The sequence below is a fragment of the Nicotiana tabacum genome, chromosome 4, assembly GCF_000715075.1.
Source record: "Nicotiana tabacum cultivar K326 chromosome 4, ASM71507v2, whole genome shotgun sequence".
Classification (NCBI taxonomy): Eukaryota; Viridiplantae; Streptophyta; class Magnoliopsida; order Solanales; family Solanaceae; genus Nicotiana; species Nicotiana tabacum.
Genome location: NC_134083.1, coordinates 132,969,511 through 132,980,714, shown reverse-complemented (window position 1 = coordinate 132,980,714; position 11,204 = coordinate 132,969,511). Strand labels below are relative to the sequence as shown.

Genomic DNA, 11,204 nt, shown 5'->3' with positions numbered 1-11,204 from the left:
TTTTGTCTGAAGTTGGCAATTTGAATGCTTGAAAAGTTCATAGGTTTGACTAGGAGTTGACTTTGGTATTATCGGGTTATGATTGTTATTCCAGGACTTAGAATTAGTCCGTTTTTTCATTTAGAACTTAGTTGCAAAGTTTGGTGTCATTCCAAGTTGGTTTGATAGGAATCAGACGCTTGGTTATGAATATTGTAGTTCTTGAGTTTCACAGTTTGCATGATGCATTTTAGTGTTCGATTCATGGTTTCATATTTTATTTTGATGTTCTGAGCATGCGAGCGAATTCGTATGAGGTTTATGTACTTGTGTGGATGTTTGGTGTGGGGCCCGAGGGGTTCAGGGTGAGTTTCAGAATGATTTTAGAGTCTTTTTGGTGAAGCTTCAGATTTGCTGGTGTTACACACCTTGCATTTGTGATAGTATGTTCGCATTTACGAATGGCCGCACTTGCAAAGGCTTTCTTGCATTTGCGAGGAATTTGGTCGCATTTGTATAATGGGCTGGCAGCTGGGACTTCGCATTTGCGAAGTGATGGTCGCATTTGCTACAATAGAAGGGGGACTTTGCATTTGCAAAGTATTGGGTCACATTTGCGACATTCCTAGGGGCAAATTGGGTTCGCATTTGCGATCCCTGGGTGGCATTTGCGGAGGTCACATTTGCAAACCTCTTGTCACAAATACAACATTTGCAACTTGTTAATAGCTGGGTATTTCGGTATTTAGTAGACTTGGTGAGGGACGATTTTTGAAATAGTTTGATATTATATCTTGATTTCACAGGTGTTTTTACACCAAAATCATGGAATTTGAAAGTAATATTTTACTATATTTTGAAAAATAAAAATTTGAGATTTGACAGTCGATTTGGACTCAGTTTTGAAAATCAATCACATATTTGGACTCAGGGATGAATAAGTAATGGGGATGTGGTCTTAATTTTTAATTCCGACCAAGTGGGCCCGAGTTGACATTTTGTTGACTTTTCCAATTATGTTAAAGATCGAAACTTTTTTGTACGAGGGTAGTTTATAAAGTTTGTTTTGACTTAAGTATATTGCTTGCTACATGGGGGGGGGGGTGACGTTTATGAGAGGTGACAAGTGTATATGCATGTGCCAGGGTTAGCCATGGTCGGGGTAGATTATATGATTCTTTGTGGCTTATTGGAATATATGATTTTCTTGCCTTATGTTTTACTTGATTTCAATGATAATAGGAGCACAAATATAATTGCTAGGGTCCATGCATTAGATTATTACAACTTGATTGAATATGATGGACTGTTTGTGAAACTGTTGATGCGCTAAATTCGGTTATGTTAAATAATATCTCAAGAATAATATGTCTATTATTCTTGAGATACTTGGGTTCCATATTTATATTAAATATCATGTTTGAGCTTTGTTGATATACTTAAACAATTGGTTTCTTGAAATTTATTGATTTTTTTATTGGTACAGAAGTTATGATTATCGTTCACATGGTGTATTTTATATAATTACTCTTCTTGATGTTATCTATTCTTCCTTTATTTCTTGGTGTTGATGTATATATGCTTGGTGAGGAAAAGTTAATTGCACGAAGGGTATTTCCGTGCTAGTAAGGAAGAGTGAGTTGCACGAAGGATATTTTCGTGCTTGTGAGGAAGAGTGATTTATGCACGAAGGGTGTTCCGTGCATCTTGACATCATTATTTATGCACGACGGGTGTTCTCATGCTTCTTGATATTATCATTCTCCTACCTTATTTGCTATCGTTACTTCTATGCCTCCTACCTTGTCTGTTACCATTATCTATGTGCTTCTGCCTTATTCGTTATTGTTATATGTGTACCTTCTACTTCGTTGTTACTATTATTGGTTGATGAGGATGAGATAAATGCACAAAAGGGTATTGTCATGCCATTTGATTTGACATACATGCATATGTTTGGGTGAGGATATGGTAAATACACGAATGGTATTGCCGTGCTATTTGATTTGATATCTTGAACGCATTCATCTGATTATGAAGATTCGTGGTTTGACTATTTTATTTTCGTGAAAATTGCCTTAACCTCATGACCTGAGCTGTTAAGAAAATGATTGGTTGTGATATTAAGGAACCTGATCGTTATTTCTTTTAATTAATCATTTTACTGCTTCTCGTATTTGTTCTTGCTATCTACTTTGTTATTTCTATTGTAATTTAATTGCACAACTTATATTAATGAGTATTTTTTTACTTGAAAACCTCGTCACTACTTCACAGAGGCTAGTCAAGATATTTATTGAGTACATGGGGTTTGTTGTACTCATACTACACTTCTGTACCTTGAGTGCTGATATTCGAAGATGAGCGACTGTGGAGTTCGAGGGCCTAGCATTGAAGACGTACCAGTACTCCAGATACAAGCTACTATCTTTTCGTAGTAGTTTAGAATTTGTATTTTTGTTTATGTAAATTTCAAACAGATGATGTATCTTTCCTCAATCTGGAGTTGTACGCTTATTCTTAGTAGCTCGTGACTTGTACTACTAGTCCTTGAGATTATTGTATTGAACTCATTTGGCTATTTCATTCATTATCTCTGTTGGTTTTAATTTATAGAAGTGACTTATATCGGTGAACTTACCTAGCAGGATGAGTTAGGTGCTATCATGACTTAGTGAGATTTTAAGTCACGACATAAAGAAAAAAGAAGAAGAAGACTTTATGGTGTTAAAAGTTTAAAAGGTAAAAGCTTTTGTGGGTGCTTTATGAATGATACTCTTTAGAGACTAATCCTTGTATTAAAAGAATAATAGTTGTAGTTACTTAAATGAGGCTAGTTTAGTTCTTTTCTTTGCTCTTAGCACATGTAGAGCTAAGAGCCGGCTACAGATTCTTTATATCGGGAGCACATCCCTTTTCTTTATTGTATGAGTTCAATTACAACAAATATGAATCAACTTCTCCTTCTTTCTACATACTTTTTCTAGAAATTTTTCATTGACTCTTGCATGTTCTAGATTCATTTCTGAAGTTGAATTCAACATAATTTTTCATGGTATTAGAGCAGCAATTGAAAACTTGAAAGACTATTTCTTTCTATTATCAAGCTTGTCCGCCATTGTCAAAGATCGAGGAAGGTCCACCATGGGAAAAACCTCAGATCTTCAATTTGACCATTGTCATCCGCTCTATCTACGGCCATCTGTTACATCCTGTGTAGCTTTAATAGAATTTAAGCATACATGGCGAAAAAACTATAAATTGTGGAGTAGATCAATGCAATTGGCTCTATTGGCAAAGAACAAGCTAGGGTTTTTAGAAAGTACCTGTGTGAAGAGTTCACATAATGGAGACCTAGCAGCTCAATGGGAGCAATGCAACACAATAGTCCTTTTGTGGATTGGGCAAACCATGTCATAAGAATTGATGCCGAGTATCATCTATGCTTGTGACTCGTCGAAAGTCTAGCGTGAATTCAAGGAAAGATTTGATAAATCAAACTTGACCTGAATTTATAATCTATGGAGAGAAATAGGAACACTAACACAAGGTATGAATTTTATTACAATATATTATACCAGAATGAAAGACTTATGAGATGAGATGGATCTTCTAGATGTACTAGGACGAGGCTGTAATTATTAGTAGTCAAAACCTTTCTTTGATCTCTTTCATCAATTGTGTTTGTTACAATTTCTTGTAGGGTGAATGAGAGCTATGTTCATGTGCTAAGCTAAGTGCTTTTGAAAAACTCTAGCTTTAACTGTAAACAAGTAGTATGCTCTAGTAATACAAGTGGAAAGTCAAAGAGTCCTTGGTTTGATAGATACAAATAAAGAGTCATTGACTATGTTAGCAGGAATAGATCAAGGTGTGAAAGGAAAGAAACATAATTTAATTTGTGATCATTGTTGGATCTGAAGGAAAATTGCTACAAAATAATATGGTCTCCTTCTGATTTAAAAAGCAAGAAGAAAACTCAATCTGAAGGTGTCAAAACATATGTCAATGCAGCAAGTGCTGAACCTAGAAATTTTGCTGAGATTCACAGGGCCATTCTTTGTAGAGGATCAATATAAGCAGTTGTTGACCTTGTTGAAAAACCCTCCAGCAGCAAGTGAATGCTATTCCAATTTGGCATGTATAACTACCTTGTTATCCAATGCATTTGATTGTGATTGGATAATAGATTAAAGAGCAACACATCACATTACTCATCATTAGGAGGTATTAAATGATCTAAAAAGAATTGATAATCAAAGAGGTAATGGAGTGCAAGTACCTACAGGGAATATATGTCAAAGTACTCAGATTAGAAGACAACTATACTAACAAACCTAATTTTGAGAGATGTATTATATGTTCCAGATTTTAAGTTAATCTGTTGTCACTATCAGAGTGCTAATACTCAAAACGACTAGTTAGATCGTTATATTCTCTATCTCTTAAATAAATGTTCGTCCTCGAACCCATTTTAAAATATACCAAAGGTGTGCAATCTTCTCCGCAACTCTCTGACTCGATCTTCCAAGTACCCTATTCACTTGGTTGGCCTTGCCATAGCATTTTCACCATATCGATCTCCTTTGACCTTAGCTTCTAGACCTATCTGTCCAAAATAGCCACCGCGTCTTCTTCATAGACCAATTCCCATCCAGTTGTACCATGCTGAAGTATAAAACATGCAACTTATCCTTATTTTACTTTTGAAGCGTAGAAATATAAATACTATTGTACCCCCGATAGGCTAGAAGGCAAAGCAAGCCTATAAGTTACCTCACGAACTCTCTCTAAGACCTCAAATATCCAATGAACCTCAGACTCAATTTACTCTTCTTCCCAAACTTCACCATACCCTTCATGGGTGAGACTCTCAAAAGCACCTTCTCATCTTCCATGAAACACAATATCCCGAGCCTTTCGGTCTACATAACTCTCTTGCCTACTCTGAGTTATGTGAAACATTCCTGAATCAACTTGACCTTCTCCAAGGCATCTCGTACCTAATCCGTATCCCCAACAATTTAGCCTCCTCGTGCTCAAAATAACCAATAAGAGAACGATACCACAAACTATATAAGTCCTCATATGGTGCATTCGGAATGATAAATTAGTAATTGTTATTATATGCAAATTCCAATAAAGGAAAAAACTAATCCCAATGACATCAAACATAAATTACACATGCTCCCAACATGTCCTAAAGGATCTAAATTTTTCATTCGGACTGACCAGCAATCTACAAGGTAAAAGGTGTCTAAGCTCAACATGTGTACCCAACTAACGTTGTACCACTTTACAAAAGTGAGACGTGAATTGTGTATCATGATCTGATATGATAGAAATAGGTACCTCATGCAATCGAATTATCTTACAGATATGAATCTGTGCCAACTTCTCCAAAGAATAGGTAGTCAAGACTAGTATAAAATACACGGGACGTAGTCAATCTATCAATAATGACCCAAACTGAATCGAACTTCTTTATAGTTTGTGGCAAGCATATCATAAATTCCATAGTGATGTGCTCCTATTTCTTCTCCCCTATAACTATCCTTTGAGTCAAATCATCCGGTTTTTATGCTCATACTTGACATGGTTGCAATTCAAACACCGTAAAACATGTCCAATAATATCTTTCTTCATCCTATGCCATCAATAGTATTATTTCAAGTGACGATACATCTCTTAAACTCATTGACGGCATCACCCTTCGTGCATTAACTCTCATAACATGGCACATCGTCACCCTTCGTGCATTAACACTCACAATATGTCACGACATCACCCTTCGTGCATTAACACTCACAATATGGAACGACATCACCCTTCGTGCATTAACACTCACAATATGGCACGACATCACCCTTCGTGCATTAACACTCACAATATGGCACGGTATCACCCTTCGTGCATTAACACTCTCCCTTACCGTAATGCAATGAACAAATAATAACAGAGAGATAGAATAACAAGTACAAGCCTTACTTCAATATTTGGTTCCACAATATCAACCGCAACTTCAGAATCAATACTCAATTATCACCAGAAGATTCGTAAACATGATAAGAACGATCAATTTAACAATACTAGTCTAAACATAGATAACATGAATAATGAAGCTATAATTGCAAGAAACCAAGCCTCGCCCGCATGCTTTAACCCGACTACAACGCATAAGTACTCGTCATCTCATATATACGTTGTTCCCCAACATTTAAACATGTAAAAAATAGACAAACAAGTCATATTCCCTCAAGTCAAGGTTAGACACAACACTTACCTCGCTCCAAATGCCACTCAATGCTCAATTACCGCTTTTCCTCTAGAATCCACCTGCAAACCACTCGCATCTATCCACAAACGACTCAATAATATCAAATATTGCTAAAAAAAATAATTACAATGCATAAATTTAGATTTCCCAGACTTTCCCCCAAAAAGTCAAAAATCGACCCCGGCCCCGCTTGGTCAAAACCCGAGGTTCGGACCAAAATCCATTCACCCATTCACCTATGAGCCCGATTATGTAATTAGTTTCAGAATCCGACCCCAAATTGAGGTCTAAATCCCTAATTTGCAAAAAACTGCAATCCTTCTTAAATCTCTAGTTTTGTACCATGCAAGAACAAAGATTAGGGCTAGAAATTTAATGGGTGATGTTAGAAATGGAAGAAAATGAGTTAAAGAGTACAAACCTATGAATTGGTGTTGAGTTTTCTCTTCAAAATCGCACCTAGGCCGAGTTCTAATGCAGAGTTTATGAAAAATGGGTAAAATCCCGTTTTGGTTCTGTTTTAAGATATGGGCGTCAGGCCTTCTTCGCGTTCGCGAAGGGCTTGTCGCTTTCACGAAGGGCCTGTCCCGTTCGCGATGTGCAGCAGCCCGAGTGGCTTTCACATTCGCGAGTCCTCCTTTGCGTTCGCGAAGACTGCTCCCCCCTGGCCTTCACGTTCGCGAGCCAATGCTCGCGTTCGCGTAGAAGAATGACTAACCCTTCCCCCAGGTCCCTAAAGCTACGCGTTCGCGAAGGGTAAGGCCTCCATCGCTCTACGTTCGCGACTCAGCCTTCGCGTTCGCGAAGAAGAAAACCTTCCCCAGTCTAGTTCACTTTTCGCGATCGCGAGAATGGCTTCACGATCGCGAAGCACAACGTACCAGAAAACCAGTTGCAACAAAATACCAGATTTTCTAAGTTTCAAAACATCCGTAGCCTATCTGAAACTCACCCGAGCCCTCAGGGCTCCAAACCAAACATGCACACAAGTCCTAAAATATCATACGAACTCGCTCGCGCGATCAAAACACCAAAATAATGCCTAAAACTATGAATCAGACACCAAATCAAAGGAAATTTTCAAGAAAGCTTTAAAACTTCTATTTTCACAACCGAACGTACGAATCACATCAAATCAACTCCGTTTCTCACCAAATTCGACAGACAAGTCATAAATATTATAGTGGACCTGTATCGGGCTCCGAAACTAAAATACGGACCCGCTATCAACAAAACGAAACCTCAGTTAATTCTTAAAAACCATTAAACTTTCAGACTTTTCAATTTTCAATAAAAATTCATAACTCGAGCTAGGGACCTTCGAATTCGATTCCGGGCATACGTCCAGGTCCCAAATTACGATACAGACCCACCAGGACCGTCAAAATACGGATCCTGGTCCGTTTACTCAAATCGTTGACCAAAATCAACTCAAATGAATTTCTATGGCAAAAATTCTTATTTTTCTTTGTTTTTAACATAAAAGCTTTCCGGAAAGACGCCCAGACTGCGCTCGCAAACCGAGAAAGACTAAAACATGATTTTTAAGGCTTCGGATCACACATTACCTTCTAAAATATAAGATGACCTATCGGGTCATCGCACTTAATTATTTGCAAATAATGAAATACTTAATTATTTTCAAGCATCCATTTATAACGTCAAACCTGAACCATTGAACTTGTCTTCTGTAATTTGATTAAGCCTATCCACCATTTCAGTAGTCAAATGGTTCTTCCAATCTCCCACTTCACCTTTCCTGAAGAAAACTCTATTATCATTGCCAAACACTGTCTTACCACTCTTGTTTACCTCCAAATTGCTCAAATTTTCAAAGCTACACAGCTTAATTATTTCATTCATCAATCCTGATTCTTCTTCCTCTAAAGAAAATGGACGCTCCAAAAACTCAGCCAAGCATTTCAAATGTAAACAAGGCTGTTCTTTCACTTCTTCATACTTCAAAAAAAACACCTTTTGAGGCATTTCCAAGCTTTTTTCCCAATAACTTAAAACATGGTCCCAAAAAGGTCCTGCCATAGTTAATCCATTACAGAACATGTCGAAAGCTTCTTCGAATGGTATCATTTTCGAGTCTTGACTCCTTAGTTTGCTTATGTAATGCCAGAGTGATACAAAAGTGTCTCTTGGATTCCTACACATATAGATTATTTTGCACTTTGTGTTCTTGACTGATTCTGGCAAAGAAACATATGGTAAATGAGTAGAATATAGCCCTGGTGATGTTAAAGAAGAATTTGGTGAAATGGGATTCTTTTCTTGTGCATAATTCAATTCTAAAAATGGAACTAAATCATGAGGATTAATAGTGAGTAAAGGGTGTTCTTGGGAAAGGATAGGGTGTGACATTCTATTGATTAAAGTGAATACCATAGCCTTTAACCAAATGGTGCCAGATTTGGGACTTGTGATGAGGAGAATATCAGAGTCTTGAGCTTGGAAGCAGTGTTGAAAGGAAAGAGTACCGTGCAAGTGCAATGCTGTGAGCCAAAAGCCTTGGTATTTGTACAAATGGGGACTGAGCCAACCTTTTGCTTTCGGTAGAGAAGATAACAAGTCTTTGAAAGTTTGAGAAAATCCATTTTCCTCTAAGCATTTTAATACAAGGTTTGAAGTCTGAAACCTTTGTTTCCTTCTTTTTATGGTCTCCAAGCAGTTCTTTTGGAAGAGAGGACCTGCCATTTTTCTAGTTTGGCTGGTGGTAGAGTTTTCTTTCAAAACATTGGTAAACATTGTTTGTTTTTTTGGATCAAACAAACTGCAAAAGCTCGGAAGAAAGGTGAAGATTGTAAAAACTATATAAGGAGGCAAATTCCCACACTCATTCGAGCCCCTTATTAGTGTGGGATGGGGTGATTTTCCTCTCTAGATATAGTCTTGTGCAACTCTCACGTTAGGATGAATTAGCTCTTGAGGTTTGAGTTAGACCCAAGGTCTACAACAACAATAATAATCCAGTATAATCCAATTAGTGGGGTCTGGGGAGGGTAGTGTGTACGCAGACCTTACCCCTACCCTGGGGTAGATAGACTGTTTTCGATAAACCCTCGGCTCCCTCCCTCCAAGAACTCCCCACCTTGCTCTTGGGGTGACTCGAACTCACAACCTCTTGGTTGGAAGTAGAGGGTGTTCATCACAATCAACTTGTCAAATTTAGCATTTGATGAATATGTGTGAGTGTGTTTAGCATATAAAGGTGTTTGGACAGTTCAGGCGTTGGGTCCTTGCGGTCGAAAGAGCACTAGTTAGTATTTGGTAGGGTATACAGAGTTGCGAATTTCGTAAAGAACGTGTTGATTTAGCATATAGTTCTTAATAAATTAGCTTACAATTAGTGGATTTTCGGGTTTGTTATGTTCCCATTATTAGGACTTAGGAGTAGTAAAAAAATGAGTGCTAATCATGAGTTGTGCGTACGTACCTAAACAAGCTTAATTGAGTTTAGCAGAATAAATAATTTATTCGTCGAAAGTTATAGACAATTTTGAGTGCGTGCATATGCTTTTGTTTAAAAACACAGAAATGAGTTAAAAACTGCCAATATCTAAGTGACAACTAGAACTAACAATCATTTGGCTTTAAAAAATTGGCACTAAACTGTCTAGTGGCCTATTTTCCGTATAAAATATGTATTTTGGAAAAATAGCAAAAGTAAATTTTTCTACCTCTAGAGCAGTTAATATAGACTTAGCCCTAGCAAATTATGGGTTGGGTTAAAATTTTTAGAGTCTATCCAAGAACGAGGCTTTTTAGCCCGTCCCAAGTATGCGACCCCAGAGATTTGAACGAGGCTGGGTTGGGCTGGCCCATGGGCTAAATAAAAATATTATTTAAATAATATTAGTTCTAGTTATTTCGTTTAACTAATAATATTACATATAAAGACAATCATGTCACACGGGAATTCTAATATGCTTTATAAAGATGATGTGGTGGTATTAGATATACCATAAATGCTTTGTTGTATTGTTAGAGCATGAAAACATAAAACACTAGATGATAGCATATTATAATAACGAGACGACAGGCATTATAAACAGGGAAGGAAGGAAGTGGGAAGTTTTAAATCTATCTTTATTTTAAATTTAAGATCATTTGGAACATATTTGGGGCAGTTTGAACAAAATTAAATTTTAAATTCACAAAATACTTTAGTAAGCAACACTATAATGATCTGACCGGTTGTTTGAGTTCTAGAACCCCATTTTGCTATTTGATGCTTTCCGTAGGTTCATTTGATGTTATATGAGTTGTGGGGATGGGTGGTTTGATTTTTGTGAGGTTCTGAAGTAATTTAGAATACTTAGTTCCTAGTTTGAGGTTTAAAATTTGAAGAGTTGACCTAAGTTTGGCTTTTATGAAAATGATCCCAGATTGGATTTGAAGGTTCTAATAGGTTCATATGGTGATTTGGACTTGGGCGTATGCTCGAATTTGGTTTTGGATGTTCCTAGGAGATTTTGGCTCTATTTTCTATAGATTAGCAATTTGTAAAATTGTAGAGTTCATAAGTTTGAACGATAGTTGACTTTGATATTGTCGGGCTCCAATTATTGTTCCAGTATTGAGGATAGGTTCGTGTTATTAAATGAAACTTGTGTGTAAAGTTTGGTTGAGATCCGAGATGTTTAGGCACGATCGGACACTTGGTTGCAAGTTTAGAGCTTATGAACTTAAGAGAAATAACATGTGGTTTGGTCATTGATTCTTAGATGTGGTAGTTTCGTATATGTTTTGAGACCACGAATAGGTACAGATTGGGTTTATGGACTTGTTGAAATATTTGGACGGGGTCCCGGAGCACTCGAGTGAGTTTCGAACCACCCCGAACATATTTGAGATTGTTGGTTTTACTGGTGTATGGTCAACATCGTGATCGTTTTTCTCGCGATCGCTATAAAGGATTGGGCTGGGGGCTATTGTGTTT

The 11,204-nt window shown here is 37.2% G+C and overlaps 1 protein-coding gene across 7 annotated transcripts; it reads right to left on the bottom strand.

The window, feature by feature from the left end:
* Positions 1-2,800: 2,800 nt before the first annotated feature.
* On the bottom strand, positions 2,801-9,051 carry LOC107796424 (cytosolic sulfotransferase 12-like). Of its 7 annotated transcripts, none has more exons than XR_012708948.1 (3): positions 7,924-9,051; positions 3,306-6,332; positions 2,801-3,199 (listed from the first exon to the last, which is right to left on the bottom strand). XR_012708948.1 is itself a non-coding variant. In XM_075252450.1 (3 exons), the coding sequence occupies exons 1-2, from the start codon at positions 9,008-9,010 to the stop codon at positions 6,280-6,282; spliced, it is 1,140 nt and encodes a 379-aa protein (XP_075108551.1). In that variant the 5' UTR covers positions 9,011-9,051; the 3' UTR covers positions 2,801-3,443; positions 6,263-6,279. The 7 variants fall into 7 exon arrangements, 3 of the variants coding, with proteins under 3 accessions (XP_075108551.1, XP_016474667.2, XP_075108552.1); XR_012708947.1 differs by having other exon boundaries at positions 2,801-3,191; XR_012708950.1 differs by having other exon boundaries at positions 3,306-3,443.
* Between the last annotated feature and the right edge of the window lie 2,153 nt (positions 9,052-11,204).

Bases quoted from the DNA above. Each gene is read 5' to 3' on its own strand.
- LOC107796424 (XM_016619181.2), bottom strand. From the start codon at position 9,010: ATGTTTACCAATGTTTTGAAAGAAAACTCTACCACCAGCCAAACTAGA. The intron at 6,333-7,923 runs GTTTGACGTTAT...GTTTGTGGATAG, and splicing joins AGACAAGTTCAATGGTTCAG to ATGCGAGTGGTTTGCAGGTG.